At 57.5% G+C, this 21,904-nt stretch overlaps 1 protein-coding gene across 1 annotated transcript; it reads left to right on the top strand.

Annotated features, from left to right (window-relative positions):
* Positions 1 to 2,095: 2,095 nt before the first annotated feature.
* Positions 2,096 to 16,778, top strand: MOB3A (MOB kinase activator 3A). Its single transcript, XM_050321481.1, has 4 exons — positions 2,096 to 2,194; positions 12,481 to 13,006; positions 14,589 to 14,791; positions 15,728 to 16,778. Exons 2-4 carry the CDS (start codon positions 12,589 to 12,591, stop codon positions 15,755 to 15,757), a joined length of 651 nt encoding a protein of 216 aa, XP_050177438.1. The 5' UTR covers positions 2,096 to 2,194; positions 12,481 to 12,588; the 3' UTR covers positions 15,758 to 16,778.
* The last annotated feature ends 5,126 nt before the right edge of the window (positions 16,779 to 21,904 follow it).

The following is a 21,904-nucleotide window of genomic DNA, read 5'->3' on the forward strand; positions in this document are numbered from 1 at the left end:
CAGGGAGGCCCTGGGGCTGGAGCAGGAGTGGGATCAGCTGCTCTGCAGGAGCAGCCAAAGCTGCTGGATGAGGCTGTGCCAGCTGGGAACGGGGAGAGTTGGAGCTTCATCCTGGGGGCTGTGGCACAGCTGGGCTGGGGGCTGGGAGGGTGATCTGGGATCTGGGGTCTGGGGTGGGCTGGGAACACCCAGGGTGGGTGACCTGGGGCCTGGGGTGGGCTGTGAGCTCCTGAGGGGGTGAACATCCCTTAGAGGATGAGCTGGGGGGTTGGGGTGGGCTTGTGACCACCTGGGGTCAGGGGATGGACTGGGGGCTTGGGTTATGTTGTGGACACTGAGGGGGTGAAGTGGGGGTTTGAGGGTCTGGGGGTGGGCTGTGACCACCCAGGGGTGAACTGGGAGTTTGGGGGTCTGGGGTGGGTGGGCTGTGAGTTCCAGAGGGTGAACTGGAGGTTTGGGGGTCTGGGGTGGGTGGGCTGTGAGTTCCAGGGGGTGAACTGGAAGTTTGGGGGTGTCTGGGGTGGGTGAGCTGTGAGTTCCAGGGGGGTGAACTGGAAGTTTGGGGGTGTCTGGGGTGGGTGGACTGTGAGCTCCAGGGGGTGAACTGGGCTCTGGGTGGTCCCAGGGCACCCCAGATCCCTGGACTCCCTGTGGTTGGTGTCAAAGGCCTTGGAAAAACCCTTGGGGTGCAGGATGGGGGGTTGGGAATGAGCTCTGGGGAACAGCCCAGCTTTGGTCACCGCTTGTTCTGGGGCTTCCCAGGGATTTCCCGCTGGAGTTTGCCCATCCTGAGTGAGAAACTCCCTTTGAACCCCCCCTGGTTCTGCTGCTTCTCCTCTGTGTGACCTCAAAGTCCAGGGCTGGGGCTTCCCAACCTCCATTTCCTTTTTCCTTTGGATTTGGGAGCGTTTTGGCCTTTCCAGGGCTCGTTGTGTCCTTCTGATCCCCTGCCCTGCGCTCTGTCCCAGCTCCAGCAGATTCCATGGATTGTTGGTGCTGAGCATCCCTGCTCCCAAAAACCCACAGATATCAATTAATAAAGGAGAATCAATAAAACAGAATAAAAGGATAGAAATAAGCAGAACGGAATAAGCTTAAAAAATAATAAAAATAAGAAAATAATAAGTGTATTAATGGGAGAAAATAAAATAGAAGAAGGGAAATGAAATAGTGGAAAGGAAATAAGTAGTATGGAATAAAAGGAAAAATAAAAAATTTAAAAAAGAAGGAAAAATGAATAGAAGAAAAGGAAATAGAGTAAAATAAATAGAATTAAATAAAAGAAATAAAAATAAGAAAAAATACATATATTAATAGAAGAAAGAGAAATGAAGTAGAATAAGGTAAATAAAAGGAAATAGAGACAATGAAATAAGAAGAAAAATTAAAAAAAATTTAAAATTAATAAAAATAAAATAGAATAAAATAAATATATTTGAATAAAAGGAAAAATAAAAAAGTAATATATAAACATCAAAAGGAAATAAAATATAATAAAGTAGATACAATAGAAGAAAAGGAAGTAAATAGAATAAAAGGAAAACAAGTAATACATAGAATAGAATAAAATAAAATTAAATAACATTAAGATAACAAGAAAAAGAAATAAAGGAAAGAAAATGCAACAGAAAACAAATAAAACCAAATAGAAATGGAAATAAAAACAGGATAAAGGAGATAAAATAAACAGGAACCAGAATAAGACAATAAAATAAAATAGATAAATAAGATCAAAACCAATAAAATAAAATAGAGTGAAATAAAAGCATTGGAATAGAAAATAAAATATGGGGAATAGAAAATAAAATATGGACATAGAAAATAAAATATTGGAATAGAAAATAAAATATGGACATAGAAAATAAAATATTGGAAATAGAAAATAAAATATTGGAATAAAAGTAAATACAAATAAAATATTGGAATAAATGAAACATTGGAATGGAATAAAAGGAGGCAGAGTAAAATAAAGTGGAATAGTTGTTCCAAACTACACTAAACCAGGACTCGCCTCCCCGGCTCAGCCCCCGCCCCCCCCTCCCGGCCCCTCCCGCGGGGGCGGCCCCTTTAAGAGGAAGTAGCTCCGGCCGCGGGCGGCGCGCGAGGCGCGAGGGCGGCGGGAGCGCTGCGGCCCGAGCGGGGGGTGCTGCGGCCCGGCCCGTGCGCGTCCGCCGGAGACAGCGCGGCCCCAGAGGTGCGGGGACAGCGGGGACAGCGCGGGGGCTGGGGGGGCTCTGTGGAGGAGCACGGGGGGACCGGGGCGGGTTTGAGGCGTCTGGGGGGGAGGACAGGGGGGCTTGAGGGGTCTGAGGGGAGCGGTGGGGTCTGAGGGGTCTGTGAGGGAGCACACGGGGTCTGAGGGGGCTCGGAGCACACGGGGTGTGAGAGGAGCGGGGGGGTCTCTGAGGGAGCACAGCGGGGCTGGGGGGTCTGAGGGGGAGCACTGGGAGATCTGAGGGGAGTAGGGGGGTCCGAGGGGTCTGTGAGGAGCTCGGCGGGGCTGGGGGCTCTGAGGGGGCTCTGAGGGAACACCGGGGCCCTGGAGGGGTCCCCCCCTCCCCCGGCCCAGCCCGGGGGTCCCGATCCCCCCTGCCCAGCCCGCCTGTCCCCCCGGGCCGGGCTGAGCGACCTGTTGAGCCGCGGCCGCCGCATCCACGCGCTGGTCTTTAATTATTCGTGTTAATTATTTGCGTTTCCCTGGGCGGGAGGCGATGGCGAGCGAGGGGCCGGGCTGGGGGGGAGGCACCGGAGCCCCCTCGGAGCCCTCCCCGGGCAGGGCATGGATGGATCGCGGTGTGGATGAGGGTGTGGATCTGCCTGTCCCGGTGGAGGTTTGAGAAACCCCTTGGATGTGACGCTGCAGGGACATCCCCGAGCAGAGCCCTGGCTGGGGTCGGGTGGGGGTTCGCCTGCTGCAGGGTTCACGAGCAGCCCGAAGATTAGTGACGAGGAAAAAACCAACACCACAGAGAGCAAAGGGTTTGCTGGCACAACCCTGAAGTTACAGTCTGTAACTTCCCTATTTTATGCCATCTCTTCCCCCCCTGACCTCCTCCAGCCCAGCTAATGCCTGTTTCTGTTGTAGGCAGAGGCTTAGCCCTGAAGTTTAAACTCCTTAATCTCTGAACTGCTCGGGGAATGGGGAATTTTCCAGTTTGGTTTTTTTTTTCAGGTCACAGCTCAGCTGTCAGGAGGGAGAGCTCTTGAGGAGAACTTGAAAGCAAACTCTTGCTCTGCTTCTGTCTCTTGCTGTGGGCTCAGGAATGCTGATCTTACAGAGCTGCCTCTGCTCTGATCTGCAGTACAGTGAGCTCAGCTCCTCCAGAGAAACCTGTGTGAGAAGGACAGGCGGGAGGAAAGGGCAGGAAGCTCTCCAGAGGGAGAGGAAAGGGGATCTGAAGTTGTCCAGTACAGATGCTTAGGAAAACCATCTCTGTCATGGGCCCTGCTGCCAGTGAAAGGCAGGATTCCCTCCTCCAGGTGCTTGGAGCTGCAAAGTGGCCACACTTTCTCGATTTCCATCCCTTTTTTTTTTTTTTTTTTGGTTTAAAACCCGTTTTCTGGTCTGGAAATCTTCTGCCAAGCCCCAGGGCAGGGGGGGATTTTTGCTGGGAGATGTGGAACTTCCCCAGCCACCTGTTTATGGCAGTCCCCAGGGCCTTGTCCTTGCACTCTGCTCCCTCTCCCAGCTTTGGACTCGCATCCAGCTCCCAGTTTGCCTGGTGCTGACCCCTGGACTGTGAATTCCGTGCTTCACATTCACTTTCTGTCTTAGTCACTTGTGTGTGGGGTGAGCCTGGGGAGGAGGGTGAGCTCATGGCTCCTCAGGATGCCCACAGAGGGAGGAGAGGGGCACTGGGAGGGCCTGGTGTGGTGGCAGAAGCTGGAGCTGTTGGTTCACAGGGAGGAGCCGGGGGCAGGTGCTGAGCAGGGAGCCGGTTCCCCGTGCCTGGCTCACCCTGGAGCTCCTGGGATGCTCCCTGGGACACGTGTGGGGTTGTGCAGTGACCTGTGCCATTATCAGGAACGGAAATGGGCTTGGCTGAGGCTTGGGGAGCTCGGAGCGGACTCAGCATCCTGAGCAAAGTTCTTCCTGACTCCAGCCGCCTCTGGAGCTCTTTGCCAGCTGCTTCCCTGTGCACATCTAACGTGGCCCTTCCACTGATGGGATGGAAGTACCAGCTGCACTAGAATGGGGTGATTTAGTGCCATTGTGGAGGTCAGACTGGCCGGTCTGTGCCATTCTTGGTCACTCCTGCTCCTCTGGAAGGATCGGGGGTCTCCATGGCCACACTGCACAAAGGGAGGATGTCCCTTGTGAGCAGTGAAAGTGCCTGGGGTCAGAGCAGAGAGGCTGCAAAACCTTCCCAGTCCTTCCCACAGTGCTCAGCTCTGAAGTGCCTTTGACTTCTGAGTTTTAATTTCTTGTGAGACAGGGAGGTATTTTGTGATTCTTGAGCCACAGATGCTGCTGTAAGTGGCTCCAGACCCAGCTTTGCTGGAGGTTTAGCAGCTTATCTTTAGGAATACGTAATATCCAGCTAATGCTGTCAGTGCAGAGTGCACCTTAGGCTGCGCCTTTATCCTGCTTTTTCCAGGTGCCCCTGGGAGGCAGAGTCATCCCTGAGGCCTGATGTGCTCTGCTGCCTGCTCCCCTTTGGAGCCTGGGCTGGGCTGGAAGTGCTGCCCTGCTCCTGGTGGAATTGGGGGGATTGTTGCTCTGGGTACCTGCAGCAGAAGGGAGGACAGAGCAAAGGCTGGAAAAACCCAGCAAAGCAACACTTTCCTCGTGTGCAAAGCCAGAGCGAAAAATCCATTACCCTGTGACAACTCTGACTTCCTCCAGCGGGCCTGGCTGGGCTCCAGGGGCTGTTGTTGAGTCAGTGTGAGATGAGGCAGCCGTGGGGACGCTCCGGGTGCTCCTGTGGGTGCCCTGTGCTGATTCCAGGGAGCCCCTGGGACAGAGGATGAGCCAGAGCCATCCCAAACAGGGTTGAGGTGGAAGCTGGTCCCGTGGCTGGGCACTGTGACTCTGCTCTGCAGGCCTCTCTCGGAGCTGCCATTGCTCCCTCTCGTTCCTCTGGCTGTGGCAGGAGGTCCTGTGGTGTGGCTGGTGTTGAGGTGATCTCCAGCTCCACATCCCTGGGCTCATTCCAGGCCTGGAGCTGTGCTGATGTGGTGGGTTACTGCTGTATCCCAAGGGGAAGAGAGGCCTCGTGGGCCTCATCTCAGGGAGAAACAATCCTGCTGTTCATCCAGACGCGTGACGTTGGCGTGGGGAAAGGGACTGTTTGTCCATGGGATTATCCACGAGCTGGGGAAGACTGGCCGTGTGGCCAGCTCGTGCTCCAGCTCAGCCCTGGGGAGATCCCAGACTTCCTAGGATCCCAGGGGGGGGATCCCAGACCCCCTGGGACCCCGGGGGGAGATCCCACACCCCCTGGCACCCCAGAATGGCTGGTAAAGTAGTGGCGTTTGCTGTAGTTTTATCATCCTAATGCAAAATTCGTGCTCCAAACTGGTGTGACCTTTCACTTGGGTGGGGGCAGATCCCAAAGTTAGGGAAGATGGAACTGCTGCTGGCTCCAGAATATCCCTGTCCAGTGAGGATGGTTCTGTGGAGCCTGCAGAGTGCATGGAGAGATGAGCAGCTCAGCTGGGCCTCAAACAGCAGAGTACTCTGACAGCCCTGTGGTGGGACAGGGAGGGCTCTTCCCAGAGGAGCAGGCCTGGGTCCTGGGAAAGAGGGAGCTGCCCCTGGCTTGCTTCATCCCAGAAACACTTGTGTGTGCAGTTAACCTGCGTGCTGGAGTCATGACCCAGCCTGTCAGCTCAGCACAGCCCTGCAGGGATCAGCTCTGCCTCCACACGCAGCCCGTCCCGCCGGGATCCGTGGAAACCTTCGGGCGGCTCTGACATTGCGATGGGTGCCGATGGCACGTAAGAGGCAGCAGAGCTGGCCCTGACTCAGTGACACCCGGGGCTCCCTGCAGTCACTGCTGCTCCACGGGAACAGCTTGGAATTGCAGCATCTGCTGCCTGACCTTCCCCTTGGGGGAGGGGAAGCAGAAGGGACCTTTTGCAGAACTTACTTTTGTCCCCTCTGTGGCTGCGGGGAGGAACAAACCACGCTGGAAATTCAGCCTTCCCTCTCTGCTGCCAGGCAGGGTTATCCAGCCTCTCTGGCTCTTGCTCCCTCAGCATCCCCCTGCTGTGTGAGCTGTGTCATCCATAACGTCCCTCCTGCCATCACCCATGGTCTGGATCTAAATCCTGAGCTCAGAGCCAAGCAATGAACTGCCTGTCCCTCCATCTGCCCAGGATGGATGGAGTTGTCTCATTTCTGGGTGACCCGGGCTCTGCCAGAGCTGCTGCCCCCACCTCCCCTGGATCTGCTGCAGTCCCAGCCATGGTTTCATTTATCAGGGCTTTTCCCTTTGCTCCATTAACCAACTTGACTTTGGAATTGGCTGGAATGCTCAGCCTTGCAGGGGCAAAGGAGATGCCAGCTAAACCCAGCATAACTATTTTTGGTCTTTTATTATGCTCCTTCCTTTTCTCATGCAAATGGTCATGCAGATGGGCTCAGCCTCCGAATGGCTTGGGGGCATGTAAGGAGCCTGTCCTGCTCCTGGAAAACCAGCCCCTTTCCTTCTAAACCAGCCCCTTTCCTTCTAAACCAGCCCCTTTCCTTCTCCTAATCCAGCCTCTTTCCTTGAAGGGCCGGGAGTTGTGGGCAGTGGCTGGAGAATTGATGTCTCTACAGTTTCTGACTTGGGAATTTCCAAATTGTGCAGCAGATTGGAATCTCGGGGCCTGGGGGTGGCTGGGACTGGCAGGACTTTTCTTAAAGCTGACTCTGGTGAAACACAAAAGGCTCTTTGTTCACCCAGACCTTGGGAATTCGGCATTTCCAATGTGCTCTGGGTTTGTTGTGAAGGCTGCTGCTGAAGCAGATTCCAAAAGAAAAATGTGGATGTTGTCCTGCAGAGCAGCAGAATCAAGGGGCTGGTGTGATCCCAGCCTGGGGCTGGAGGTGCAGCTGAATCCGAGCTGCTCCTTTTCCAGTAACTTCCAGCAGCTTCTGCTGCCGGGGCGGGGCGTGGAGGATGGCAAAGGAAGGTGATAGCGAGGGTAACACCGTGCCTGGCTGTCCTGCAGCAGCATGGAGCCGTCCTGCAGGAGCACAGCCAGCTTGCAGAGGGGAAGGATTAGCTTTTGGGAGAACACTGGCAGCTCTCGGGGCCGGGAGCTGGAGGTGGTGCCAGACAGGAAGCGGCTGACGTGGAAGTGCCGGCTGGCCGGGATTATGAATGGCCAGGCGTGTCTGCCAGCCACGCTCAGCCCTCCCCGCCCTACCCTGCCCTGCCCGAGGTAAGCACAGGGTTGAGCTTTGCTCCTGGTACCACAGATCCATCCCAGGGAGCAGCTGGAAGCCTCGTCCCGGTTTGTTGCCAGACTGGCTCTGGGAGCGCAGGGACTGCCATTAGTGCCACCCAGCCCGGCTGCTGGAATCCTTCTGCTCCCTGCTGGAATCCTTCTGCTCCCTGCTGTCCCCACTAAAACCTCTCTTTGGGCATAGAAAACCGGGATCAGCCTGTCCCGAGACACTGGGCTGGTGCAGAACAGCCACGGGAGGGGATCTGTGAAGGAAGGGGGATGGGATTATGGAAAAATCGTGCGTGTGCGTCCCTGGTGTTCTGTCCGAGCTGCCTGTTTGGAGCCGCTTTCCTTCTTGGCCTCTCTCTGTGAAGTTTTCACTTGAAGTTCTCGGTGCACCCGAGGTATGGGGGCTGCTCTGGAAAACACGGGGGCTTTTGTGTCCTGTGCTGGGAGCTCTGGCCTGAGCAGTGGGGTTAAGGACACTGGGAATGACTCGGGGGGGAAGTGGGATCGCCCCCTCTCCTCCGTGGGGACACAGGGGCTGTCACAGGCTCCTCACCCGCGGGTGCAGTTAACAGCAGCTGGACGTGGTGTCATCTGCCGGGAAAGCAGCGCGGCTCTCCCGAAAGGAAAGCGCAGAGATCCTTATTTTTGGGAGCTGTGCTGCAGGGCCGTGGCACCAGGAGGCAGCAGGATGTGGCCGCCCCGGCGCGGGGGTCACGGGGAGGGAAGTGGCCTCATGTCTGACCCCTCCCCAGCTGCCGGAGCCTCCGCACTGGGGCCGCCCATCACACGGGGAGCTTTTTCCCCCCCTCTTTTGAAGAAGGAAGCTCGGCCTCGGTGCCTGCCAGTGCTCACAGAGGGTCAGAGACGGGCTGAGTGATTGCAGGGGTGAGCTGCCGAGGCCAGGAACGCAGGTAGGAGCTTGCTGACTGCTGCCTGGCTGTTTTGTTTGTTTTTTTTTTTTTTTTTCCCTGGCTTGCTGTTTTCTCCCTGGCTGTAGTTAAACCCCTGCGTGGTGCCGGCAGTGGAGGGGAGCGAGGGGCGTTGCTTGGCAGGCGCTGACGGAGCAGTCATGAGACTCCTGAAGTCCTTTTCGGGCCAATCTGCCTCTGTGGGGAGGGCAAGATCCATCGGGAATGCTGCTGGCTCCTGGAAAGCCTCGGGATGGCTCCAGCAGGGTGCGAGTGGAAGCTGTTTCCAGGTGTTTTGGAGGAGTTGACTCTCCCCTTTTCCAGGCTCTTGACTACCTGTAAAAGTGACCAAGGGGAGGGAAGCAGCTCCTGGGCTTTGTCTACCCGGAGCTGGTGTTGGAGCAAGGCAGCTCCATGTGATCCAGCATTCCTGGTGGGGGAGGAGGAATGGCAGGGCACTGCCAACAGCCCTGGCAAACCTGGAGCTGCGGGAGCAGGGAGAGAAGGAACTTTGGGGAAGGGAGGGCCAGATGTCAACACTCTGGGCAGGCACATCCAGCTGCCCCTCCTGTGTCGCTGGGAGAAGCTGGAGGTGTGGCTGTGCCTGGACACCCCTGGCAGGGCTCCCTGCAGGGCTGTGTGATCTGGAGCCCTGGCCGAGGTCCTCTGGTGGGTGACGTGGGCTGGGAGCTTGGCTGGCTGGGAGGAGGAGTCAACTGAATGACCCGAGGTTGGTCTGAGAGCAGGGAGTGGTTTTTCCCCTCACCTTTGAAGCTTGCTGATACCATGCAGGTGCTTTGCATGTCCCATTTCTCAGTTGTCCCTAACCTTTCCTTTGCCTCTTGTTCAGAGGCAGTGTCACTGCTGCCCGGGCTGTGATCCTGCCTGTGGAAGTAGGTGTTGTACAGATGATATCATCTCCCAGCAATGTCAGGGATGCTTTGGTGTCTGTGCCTCTTTAGTTTTTATTTTTTTTCCCTAGAGCTGAGTGTTTCTTTTAGCTCAGTTGCAGTCACAGACCATAATTAAATAGGCTGCATCTGCTTGAAGTCTCAGCTACTCATTTTGCTAATGCCTGACACAGATGCTGAATCGTCTGAGAGACAATTGCTGCTGTGTCGAGCTCCCCAGTTCTCATGGATGATGTGGCCATAGGATCAGGGATTTGTTTGTAGGACAAATACTGCCTCCATACCAAATAAACTCTGACCCTGACACGTGTGAGGGCTGGGCAATCCCCAGCCCTGAGATGTTTAACAAGGGCAGGTCCTGGATCCTGCCCCTGGCCCAGGGCAGCCCTGGATGCAGGGACAGACTGGGGAGTGAGAGGCTGGAGGGAAGGGCCCTGGGGGTCCTGATGGGTGGCAAGTTGGATCTGAGTCAGTAGAGTGTCCTGGCAGCCCAAAGGGCCACCCTGTCCTGGGGGGCATCAGGCCCAGCATCACCGGCTGGGCCAGGGAGGGGATTGTCCTGCCCTGCCCTGACCTGGGGCGGCCTCACCTCGAGTCCTGGGGGCTGTTTGGGGACCACGGTGTCAGAGGGATCTGAAGCTGTTGGGGAGGGTCCAAAGGAGGGACAGGGAGATGGAGAAGGGTGTGGAGGGGAAGGGTGTGAGGAGCAGCTGAGGGCACTTGGCTGGGTCAGCTGGAGCAGAGGAGACTGAGGGGAGACTCCTCGGGGGCTGCAGCTCCTCCCGAGGGCAGGCGGAGGGGCAGGCGCTGAGCTCTGCTCTGGGACCAGGGACAGGAGCCAGGGAAGGGCTGGAGCTGTGCCAGGGGGGTTGGGATGGATCTCAGGGAAAGGTTCTTCCCCCAGAGGGTGGTGGGCACTGCCCAGGCTCCCCAGGGCAGTGGGCACGGCCCCAAGGCTGCCAGAGCTCCAGGAGCGTTTGGACAATGCTCTGAGGGACAGGGGGGGATTGTTGGGGTGTCCTGGGCAGGGCCAGGAGTTGGACTGGTGATCCTTGTGGGTCCCTTCCAGCTCAGGATATTCTGGGATTCTATGAAAAGTCTCTCCATCCTGCTCAAATGACGATTTCTCTGAAAAATGATCAGTGTTTGTTTCTTGATGTGTGTGGCGAAGCCCAGAGGATGTTTGGTTTTGCCCTTGCGTTTCACCCTGTCCTCCTCTGTGCAGATCCTACAGAAAAGCAGCAGGAATGGGGTCAAAACCAGTAGGAATGGAGTCAAAGCAGTAGGAATGGAGTCAAAGCAGTAGGAATGGAGTTGTGCTGCTCCAGGGTCACTGCTGGTGCTCTGGGGAGGGCGGTGCTCCTGCCCCTGCGTGCCTGCTTGTGTCAGAGGCCGTGTTTTCCTCCATCCCCACCACAAGGAGCTCGTTGCGTGCAAGGCCTTCTCTGGGACTGATTTGCTGCTGGAGAAACCATCTGCATCCCCGGCACGTGGTGCCCACATTGCTGGCTCCGTGGGGGCTGGTTCTGTGGCGCGGGGTGGGCGCAGCCCCCGGAGCTTCCGGCCCGGCCGTGCCGCAGGATGTGGCCAGGCTGTGACACAGCCCTGCCACCAGCGCTGCTGCTCGGCTTCCTCACTCCCCCTGGGCCTGGTCCTGCCTCCCCACAGCGGCCCAGCGGGTCACAGGGGCTGTTCTGGCAGCAGCAAGGCTGGGCTGGGTGGGGCTGGGGGCAGCCTGGGCTGCTGGAAGGTGTCCCTGCCCATGGCGTGATCTTTAAGGTCCCTTCCAACCCAACCATTCCACGATGAGATGTGTGCCATGGGCTCACCTCCCAGCCCAGGGAGGATCTCCCTGAACCACACTCTGGTTTCTCCCAGCACACGTCGTGGCCCGTGTTGCGACAGGAGTTGGGATCTCCCCGCTCCTGCACGGAAGAGGTCACTGAGCCCATTCCCGCAGGAAACGTCGAGCCTGTTCTTAGTGGGATGAACTGGAGTGGTTTGGGGTTTCTTCCTCGCTGTAATTAAATAAGAAAACAAGAGGCCTTGGCTTAAAGCTTTTTTAATCTTTCTCCAGAGAAGAACTGCTGATTAGCACTGCGGCATCTGGTAGGGACGGGCTCGATTGCAGCGATGGCAGTCGTGACCTTGAGTTTGGGATCTGCTTCCCAACATTTGAGGACACTGTTCACCTACTGGAACAACACTGGGGCTTCATATAAATCTAATCTAAAATTCTGCTTGGGGAAAGGGGTTTGTTTGCTTGTTTGCTTATAAAATTATGAAAACTGACTTGTGCTATTTAAGGCATCAGCTTAATTTCTGCTACTTTATTCATTTCTGTCCATGTAAAGCACATGTAAAACAGTATTTTTGGTACACAAAGCTTTCTGCTTTAAGCCTCCATCAAAGAACAGCCTGACACAAATTCTGCAAGGGGCTGGATGTGGGAACAAAGGAGGTATAATTAGCTACAGATAAACAGAGCTGTGTTTCTCCTCAGCATCCCTTCAGATCTTAACTTGGGTCTCACCCTTGGAGCTGATTCTTCTCCAACAGACTGGAAGAGGAAGATGAGGGAAAGCTCATCGTGAAGTGAGCTAAACTGAAGTGAAAAATGTGTTTCTGGTGTGTGTGCACCTGCAGCAGAAGCTGGGGCTGCTCTCAGGGCTGGGGTTATTTCAGGAGATTCGCTTTCCGGGCGCCTGAGCTGTGACTTCTTCTTCTGGTTCCCCTCCACCCTTTGGTTCCTGTCTCTCACCCTTTCCCCGCCGGCTGCTCTGCTGGAGGGTGTCTGGCAGCAGCTCCGAGCTGTGCTGTGGGTTGACATGACCTGACCTTTTGGGTAGGTTTGCTCCCAGAGGGGGAAGATCAGGTGAAAAGTCGGGTCCAGGTGAAACCCAAGTGGTTTTTACCCTTGTTTGGTGCGTTGGAGCTGAGCAGGAGCTGAGCAAAGTTTGTCTTCGTGGGGCTGGGGCTCTTGGTGCAGTGATGTGGGGGGAGAGGCTGTGAGGCCTTTCCCTCAATCCTACATGGAATGTGTCAGGAGTTCCCTCAGTGGGGCTCTGTTCAGCCCAGGTCACCCTGACAGCCGCTCTGCTCCAGCTGGGCTGGGAAGGGAAGGGGGAGGAAGGAAAGCTGGCATGGACTCCCCCTCCTCAGATGGGGGCGAGAGCCCAGATGGCATCCCAGATCTCTTCCTATGGGATTTACACAAGGTTTCCTGTCGAGAGAGCTGCTCCTAATCGCTGCCCTTCTGTGCCGTGTTGCAGCTCAGGACCAGATGAGCAGAGGGAGGTTTCTCTGAAGATCAGAGTCGCCCCGGCCGTGCCTCCGGCTGTCCCCGCGGCGGGCCCGGCGCAGCGCGAGGAGGCGGGAAAATGTCCCACGCTCTGAAGCAGGTGTTCAACAAGGACAAAACCTTCCGGCCCAAGCGCAAGTTCGAGCCGGGCACGCAGCGCTTCGAGCTGCACAAGAAGGCTCAGGCCTCGCTCAACGCCGGGCTGGACCTGAAGGTGGCCGTGCAGCTGCCGCCGGGCGAGGAGCAGAACGACTGGGTGGCCGTGCACGTCGTGGACTTCTTCAACCGCATCAACCTGATCTACGGCACCATCAGTGACTATTGCACCGAGCAGTCCTGCCCCGTCATGTCGGGGGGGCCCAAGTACGAGTACCGGTGGCAGGACGAGCACAAGTACCGCAAACCCACCGCCCTGTCGGCCCCCCAGTACATGAACCTGCTCATGGACTGGATCGAGGTGCAGATCAACAACGAGGACATCTTCCCCACTAACGTTGGTGAGTTTGGGGTCCAGCTGTGGCTGGCGGGGAGGGAGGTGGGTGCAGAGCCTTCTCCTGGAGCCTGTTTCTGTTCAGGAGGTGCTGCAGAGCTGTTTCCTGCTGTGCTGCTCCCAGGAGCTCTTCCCAGCTCCTGTGCAGCGCTCAAATACCCAGAGCTGCACCAGATCCCCCTTGGAGCCGTGGGCACCTGGAGGAAAGCCCAGGCAGGCCGTGCAGATGGGAGGCTGCCCTTGGAGCACGGGCTCTGAGGCAGCTCTGGAGTGGAGAGGCAGCTCGTGCTCCTGCAGATCAGCTCTCCTGGCGCTCACTGCCAGCCTGGATCCAGGCTCTGCGTCACCTGGTGATGCTGCCACGTGCCCTAATCAGCCTCTTTGTTGTTAGAGGCTGCTTTGGCTGCCTCTGCCCCTCCAGAGGGGTGGGCTGCTGGCACAGGCCCGGAGGGAGGGGCCGTGTTTCACCTCCTGCCAGGGCCCTGGAGAATTTGGCCTGAGACACCTCAGTCTGCATATCCAAGCACAGCTTCTCTGGGTTCAGGATGGAGATTGCTGGGGTTTGTTTATTTTGTGTTGCAGATGGGAGAATCCATTCCCTAAAGCATCAGGTAAACATGGCTGAGCCCCTGCAGAGCTTCCATCTCCTGGCATGCAGGAGACAAGGAGCAGCAGAGCTCCCTCCCTCCTGCCCTGGTGTTTATCCCACTGAGCTGTGACAGGATGCAGTTGGGCACTGCTTGGGGCACGTCTGCCCCTCGAGCTCCTCCTCTGTGCCAAAATGCTGCTTCAGCCTGCTGTGGAGTGGGCAGAGGTGGGAGGAGGGCCGTGAACAGCTGAGAGATCAACCCCCTGGCCAGCCCTTCTGCTGTGGGGAGCACACAGGGAGTGCTGGTTCTGTTCCGGAGGCAGGACGAGCTTCCCACAGCACCAGGGTTGTGGTTGGTTGGTTTTTTTTCTCTCAGTTGTTACTGTTTTCAGTTCAGCTTTCAAGCAGATCCTCCCCCTTCACACCGACTGAAACATTGCAGCTCTCTCAGAGCACTGGAAGGGTTTAACTGGCCCTGGTTCCTCCAGGAACAGCCCGTGTGGACTTTACTCCTGATATCCCACCGAGGTGCTGGATGGCCGAGCCCCTGCTGTCAGGGCCTGGGCAAACACAGACCTGGTGCCTTTAAAGAGCACCTTAAAGGCTTTTAATTTTTAACCAAAGACATATCAAATTAAGGGATAACTGTGGGGAGGTAACAACACCAACCCTTCCCTTCGGGAACTTGCTTGGTCGTATCTGGTGTTTTGCACTGTTTGTATAAATGTGTCAAACAGGAGTAGAGGAAAACTCTGACTGAAACAGCTGCAGGAAATCTGGGCTCTGCTTTCAGTGCCAGCAGTGCAGCACTCTGTCACTTAAAAAAATCCATGCTTTTGAATAATCTGATCCAAAGGGAAGCAAAAGGGAGAGGGGAATGGACATTGCCAGGGACAGAAACCCTTTTGTCTCAATCTGCCTATTTTACCAATTCATTTTAGCTCTGAGGAACCGGTTTTAACTTGACTGAAGATTTCTCATGGCCATTCCTCCCTCCCAGGTACTCCCTTCCCCAAGAACTTCCTCCCAGTGGTGAAGAAGATCCTGTCCAGGCTCTTCCGGGTCTTTGTCCACGTCTACATCCACCACTTCGACAGGATCACCCAGATGGGCTCGGAAGCCCACGTGAACACCTGCTACAAGCACTTTTACTACTTTGTGAAAGAGTTCAATCTCATAGACACCAAGGAGCTGGAGCCCCTGGTGAGTGCCTGGGTGGGCTCAGGGGGCTGTCGGGGTGTGCAGGGTGGGGGAGGCACAGAGGGCTCTGGTACCTTCTGAGGAGGCCCCACCTCAAATCCTGGGGGCAGTTCTGGGCCCCTCACTCCCAGAAAGACATTGAGGGGCTGGAGTGGATCCAGGGAAGGGGCTGGAGCAGCAGGAGCAGCTGAGGGAGCTGGGGGGGCTCAGCCTGGAGAAAAGGAGGCTCAGGGAGGACCTTCTGGCTCTGCAACTCCCTGACAGGAGGGGGGAGCCAGGGGGGTTCAGGCTCTGCTCCCAGGGAACAGGGACAGGAGGAGAGGGAACAGCCCCAAGCTGTGCCAGGGGAGGTTTAGGTTAGATATTAGGGAATATTTCTCCATGGAAAGGGTGGTCAGGCAGTGGCACAGCTGCCCAGGGCAGTGGTGGAGTCACCACCCCTGGAAGTGTTCCACAAACGTGTGGATGTGGCACTTGGGGATGAGGGTTACTGGTGACACAGCAGTGCTGGGGGAATGGTTGGACTCCATGATCTTGGGGGTCTTTTCCAACCTTAACGATTCCATGACTCTCTTCTGATCTGGTTGCCCAAATTCAGCACCAGTTGGCCCTGCAGTTTGGCTGCCAGCAAACTGGGAGTCAGGGCTGGGGGCAGTTGCTCACTCCCAGCAGCTGTTTGCCTCATCTGAGGGCTCTGTGTGATCCCAGCACCGTCAGCCATCTGCACATGGATGGATAAACCCCCCGGGGTGTGCTGGGAATGGGAATGGTGGGGGGAACACAACCCTGCCCATCCCAGAGCTCTGGGCAGCAGTGTCACCCCACACCTGGGAAGGGCACTGCCAGCGAACCACAGGGCAGCTGTTTCCATCCACCCACCCCCTCACCGGGCAGCCTGGACCCTCCTTCACCCCCCTGCCCTCTCTGTGCCTTTGACAGAAGGAAATGACCTCCCGGATGTGCCACTGAGCTCTGACCTTCCTGCTCCCACCTCGGCGCCTCCTGCGAGGGCCCAGCCCCGCTCCCGCCTCGGAGTCGCCGCTCAAGGGGAGAACAGAGACGTTTTCTTAAAGAAATGATATATTTTTAATGAGTTTCGATGTAAAACTGTGATATTGCAGGAATATTTTTTTAAAGATGCTTTAGATTAACTAGTTTTTTATAGGAATTTCTATTAAAAAAAAAAAAAAAGAGAGAGAAGAGAGAGAAAAATATGTTGAGGGCCATTTGATGGGAATGTCCGCTCTTGGACAGGGGAGGAGCTGCCCTGAGCTGCCCCTTTCCCTGTGCCCTGAGTGAGCTGAGCCAGACACTTCATTCAGAGCTGTGTGTGGAGCTGGTGCTGCCATGGAAGCAGAACTTCCCTCGGGACACCCATTCCCACCCCTGGAGGCAGGGTACCTGGGGGCTGGGGAGGGAATGCTGGATCCCCGGGGTGCTGCTTGGTTCCAGCACCTCTTCCACGGGCTGTGAGGCCAGTTTTGGGCAGAGCTTTGTGCCCAGGGCTTGGCCCTGCTCGTGTTCCCTTCAGATGAGCTGGGAGCAGGGTTTTCCCCATGGTTGCTGCTGGTGGAATCTGCCCTGCTCCCCTGTAGGAGCAGCTGAACAACACAACAGCAGCCACCTGGATGACAGAGAGAAGAAGAAAATACCTAAAGCAGAAATATTGTAGTCCAAGCTCTCCAGGCAGGCAGATGTTCCCCTATCTCCCCACATACCACACAGCCCCACGTGACTGCTTCCAGCCCCAGAGAACAGCCATGCTTCAAGCAGCTTTGCAGCCTGACCTTGGGATTCTTTTCACACACACACACAGTAATCTTAGCTCTGGCTCGCTCAGAACCACAATATTTTTGCTTTAGTATTTTCTTCTTTTACCATCCAGGTGGCTGCTGTTGTCTTGTTCAGCTGCTCCTGCACTCCCCTGGTGCAGCTCAGCGCTGTCCCCACGGGGATCCACTGGCAGCCCTGGGCCAAGCTGTGGAAATGAGCAGAGGGACAGGGAATTCCTCCCACACCTCATGGTACACTGACCCTGCCAGGAAGGACCACTTGCCCTCCGGCCTCGCTGGCCACGGGGATCACATCCTGCTTCCCTTTAGGGTGCAGAGCCCTCTCCCTCTTCCCCAGCACTGTGCCCTTGTGGGACCAAAATCCCTGGTGTGCAGCCAGAGCCTCCTGGCCTTGCCTGCTGCTGGCACAGTGAGAGCTCCCAGTGCCCCCAGTAGGTAGGCGGGTCTGCCTACGCTTGGGACCAGTAAGAGAAAAGGTTTCTATGAACAGTGACCAAACTACCACTCACCACTCCTTCCTCACAAAGTGTTCCCGTGCCCTGGAACGTCTGTACATACGTGACTCCTGTTCCTGGGCCGCTCGTACAAACACCCCTCGTGCTCTGGAATGGAACCAATAAATTATGTTGTATTTACACAGCACATGTGACGGCCCCTTTGTCACAGCCCTCCTATCAGCAGAGCAAACACGGCTGCTGGGAGCTCGTGGGGCTTGGGTGGGGGTTCCTGCTGCTCTGGGGGGTGTTCCTGCAGCTCGGGGGGGGTTCCTGCAGCTCTGGGTGGGTTCCTGCTGCTCTGGATGGGTTCCTGCTGCTCTGGGTGGGTTCCTGCAGCTCTAGGGGGGTTCCTGCTGCTCTGGGGAGGTTCCTGCAGCTCTGGGGGGGTTCCTGCAGCTCGGGGGAGGTTCCTGCTGCTCTCCAGGTGCCAGGTCAGGGCTGGTTCCCAGGGCTGTGGAGCTGCCCCAGCACCCCGGGGTTGTCCTGACTTGTCTCTGCAGTGCCCCTGTACCCGAGGGTTGAGCTGCTCTCCCAGCTCTGCAGCTCGGGTGGAAGTGGGAGGGGAGGGGAATTCCTGCACAGTGGAGGTGCTGGGCCCTCCTGAGCACCCTCCAGCCCCTCTCCCAGCGTTCTGTGGGTGCAGCTCAGCTGGAGGAACTCGCTGTTCCGTGTGGACTGTCCCTCTGGCCACGCTCCCCCCGGTTTTTGTGCCCCTCCTCACTGGCAGAGCCCGAGACACTCCCAAGTCCTTGGTTTAGGGTGAGCAGTGCCCAACTACACCAAACCCCCGGGGTGTTATCGGCGTTATCCCCACCCCAAATCCCAAACACAGCCCTCTACCGGCTCCTGGGGAGAAAACTGGCTCCGTCCCAGCTGAAACCAGGCCGCCTGCAAGGACCCGAGTGGGGCTGCCGGTGGGCAGTGAGCGCTGCTGGGGCAGCTCCTGTGGCTGTTCCTCAGCTTTCCCTTTCCCTCCCACCTAGAATGCTGGGAGGGCCGTGCCCGGGGGGTGAGCAGCACCTTCCACGGGGGTGCAGGGCCCTGCCGACCTCTGCCCCCCTTCCTCTTTTGGGGGAAAGACCCGCCCACCTCCGTGCGAGAGCAGCTCAGCCGAGGGAGGGGGAGGAGGGGAAGCACCTTCCTGGGAGATGAGCCGGGCTGCGGCTGAGCCCGGCCCCCGCAGCCCCGGCGCTGCAGGATGCTGCCCAGACAGGTCTGCAGAGCCGCAGTCGGAGCTCAGCCGTGCTCTGCCTCTGCCTCGGCAGCCCCAGCCCTGCTTTCATCTCCCGGTGCTTTCATCTCGGGTTTACTCACTCACCCCTGAGCCCCAGCTGAGAGTCACTGCAGGGAGGGGGTGACGCTGAGCCCCCAGGGCTGAGCCCCCAGGGCTGACCCCCTGAGCTGAACCCCCCAGGCTGGTCCCCCAGTTCTGAGCCCCCAGGGCTGACCCCCTGAGCTGAACCCCCCAGGCTGAGCCCCCAGTGCTGAGCCCCCCGAGCCGAGCCCAGCCTGGCGAGCAGGTTGACTGTGAGTGCCCAGGACCCCTCTGCACTTTGATCTCTGTCTCCCCGGGCTCGGGGGGTGCAGAGGCACCGGGAAGGCTTTGCTGAGAGCCCAGGGAACAGATTGCCAGGGGCTGAGGCGAGCAGGTCCCGTGCCCGGGGCTCAGGCAGCCTCCCCTCTGCGGGGCTGAGCCCTTCCCAAGAAGCACAGATGGCACCTGCCCCGGAGCTGGAGCGGGCACGGGCTCAGGGCACGGAGGGGGCTGCACTGCCGTATGTTCCCAGGGAAATGCTGCTTCCCTTTGGCTCAGGACAGGTCACCCACTGCTCCAAGGAGGCAATGGCTCACCTTGTGCCTCTCCCCTCCGGCCCCCCAAAAGCTCAGCAGCTTTAGGGCCTCAGTTCTGCCACAAATCCCGATTTAGGATCCTGCCAACGACATCAGTTTGTGACACATGAGTGATTTAGGGTCACTCAAAGAATCACCGTCAACGTTCTCAGCAAAAGTTGTTTTCATGTGAATTTGTGAGGGTGATTTAACAGAGTTTGATGGCGAGGTTCCCCCTGGTACTTCCTACCAGACTAAGGGAAATCGAGTTGGAATCAAGCTGGAATGATTTACTAAGAGACCAAAGATATAAAAGGGTAAGAGAGACCCTTCTGTTGAGTGTGAGGTTTAGAAAGCCACCCCCTGCTTCCTAAACTCCTGATGGAGCTTAGGTACACCCAGGTCCAGTTTCAGTCTCAGTAAACTGGGACAACAGTTTACATCTGCAGGAATTCACTGCATGGATTTGGTGTTCATTCAGTGTGATGTCAGGAACTCACCGAGGAGCTGCTGCAAACAGGGGTCCCTCCACCTTGGGAGAGGAAGGATCTGTGCCTCAGGTAAGGAATCCCAGACCCTGAGGGGCTTCCCAGCTCCAGGGGAGGTCGCCAGGAGCTTCCAGGCAGGGAGAGCTCCAAGGCACTCACTGGGACTGGCTGGTGGTGGGATGAAGCCACTGGCTCACAGTCAAACAGCACCTGAAGGGAAAGGTGCAGGAGACTCCTTGTGCCCACAGCTTGCTTTGTTCCTTGAAAAATGAGCCTTGGAAAAGCCCCCCGCTGTCCATGGGTTAATCCCAGGATGGGTGTTCCAGGCTCACATGGATTGATGCTCCCTGGGTCACTCTGCAAATTCCTGGGTCCCCTGGGGCTGCTGGGCCCAGCTCTGGCCTTTTCCCTCTGGAACCTGGAGCAGATCCCCCTGGTTTGGTTCAGGGCTGGAGCACATCCATCACCAGTCCCATTGGGGTTTGCTTCAAATGGGAAGCTGGGGAGGGGGGGCAGCGGTTCCACGGACCCCCAGAAACCAGCCAAGAGGGGCTGGGGGTCTCCTGCAGCATCTGCAGCCCCGTGGCTGTGCCCATGGGGTCGGTGCAGGAGCCACGTCCCGCTGGGTGAGGAGGGCAATGTCCCCAGCCAGTGCCACCTGCCTGGGCAGCAGAGCCTGCTCGGAGCATTCCCGGGCCTGTGCTGTGACACAACCACTGCTGAGGCTGCCTCATCCCGTGCTTTCCCCCCCTGCACCTTTGGAGTTGGGAAGCAGGGCACAGGGTGGCACAGGAGTGTCCCTGCACGGCTGTGCCCTCACAGCCCCCAGACCTTGGCAGCCCCGTGGCCTCCTGTGCCTCCGTCCCTCGTCCCTGCACAGGCAGTGGCAGCTTTCCAAGCGCTCAGAGATGTGCCTTTTGTTTGTCCTATTTTCCCTGGACAGCTGATGCCTCTGGGCCCACATTCCCCAGGGTCCCTGGCAGCCCCCCAGCCCCGATCTGCCACCACCTGCCACCTCCCGGGCACAGGAGCAGGGCCCTGGCTTTGCCCCGCTCCACTTTTGGGCTGCCTGGAGAGGTGACAGCCAGTCCTGGGACAGGGAACAGTCACCAGCACGGCACGTGCTCCCTCTCCCTTGTATGGCACAGCCAGGCCAGGGGCCAGCAGCTCCCCAGCCCCGTGCCAGGAACATGGGCAGGACCTGGAATGCTTCTGGGAAAGCTCTGGAGCGGGGAGCGCACGTCCCGTCCCCGGCTCGGGGCTGACACCGATACCAGGGGCACCTGCTGCTCCATCCCCTGCCAGCCCTGCGGGGACAGGGCCCTCCTCCCCCAGAGCCTCACCAAGAGGTGCCCCAGGATCACTTTTTGTCCTGGTGAACAAATCCCCAGAGGCTGCTGGGACAAAGCCACCGGCACCCACATCCCCCAGCACGGGGTGTGCAGGCCCCACTGCAGTTTCAGTGCCCTTTCCAAGGGAATTTTTTGGTGGTTTGGGACTTTTTCTGCTCCTCCGAGGAAATGGCCTGAAGCTGAGTCAGGGCAGGGTTGGGGCAGATCCCAGGGAAAGGTTCTTCCCCCAGAGGGTGGTGGGCACTGCCCAGGCTCCCCAGGGCAGTGGGCACGGCCCCAAGGCTGCCAGAGCTCCAGGAGGGTTTGGACAATGCTCTGAGGGACAGGGGGGGATTGTTGGGGTGCCCTGGGCAGGGCAGGGGTTGAACTGGATGATCCCTTCTTACTCAGGATATTCTAGGATTCTGGGATTCTAAGGAGTGGTGCAATGTGCCAGCCTGCACGTCCCCAGTCACCCCATGGTGACATCATGCAGTGGGTCAGGGCTGTTCCTGTGGATCTCACCCCTTCCCAGGGAACTGGGAGGATGGAGAGGGGGGAAAAGAGAATGGGGGGTTTAAAAGCAGCAGCTTCTCCCATCTGCTGCTCTCACCCAAGGCGGGTCCCCCTCTGTGGCACAGCGTGAGCCCCATCCCTGCCCTCCTCCCCAGACACCCGAACCTGGAGCTCCCAGAGCTGCCACCCCTTGCTTTGGGGGCTGCAGGGGTTTCCCTCCCTGGGGTGACTCTGTCCAGCTTCCCAACACATCCCTGTGCCACCCTGAGGTGACTCTGTCCAGCTTCCCAACACATCCCTGTGCCCACCCTGGCCCAGCCCCACTGCCTCCATGGCCTTGTCCCCAGGGCTTTGGCTGCTGTGGGGTGGTGGGGCCAGGACTGGCCATGTCCCCCCTGGGGGATGGGGATGCTCCCCACTGAACTGGTGTCTCCCCTGAAAGGCTTTTTTGGGGTGAAACCATCCCAGGGGGTGTTTGTCCCCTCCCTGCAGCTCCAGAGATGGGTTCTGGCTGCTCCTTCACTCCACGGCACTTCCTCTGGGAAACTGAGGCACAACACCCCCAACATCCCCCAACACCCCACAACACCCCACATCACCCCACAACACCCCCACAACACCCCCCCTGTGGCCACCCCTCCCCACTCAGGGTGTCCCACCA

Source organism: Myiozetetes cayanensis, unplaced genomic scaffold, assembly GCF_022539395.1.
Source record: "Myiozetetes cayanensis isolate MyiCay16 unplaced genomic scaffold, myiCay2020 scf26, whole genome shotgun sequence".
NCBI classification, from domain to species: Eukaryota; Metazoa; Chordata; class Aves; order Passeriformes; family Tyrannidae; genus Myiozetetes; species Myiozetetes cayanensis.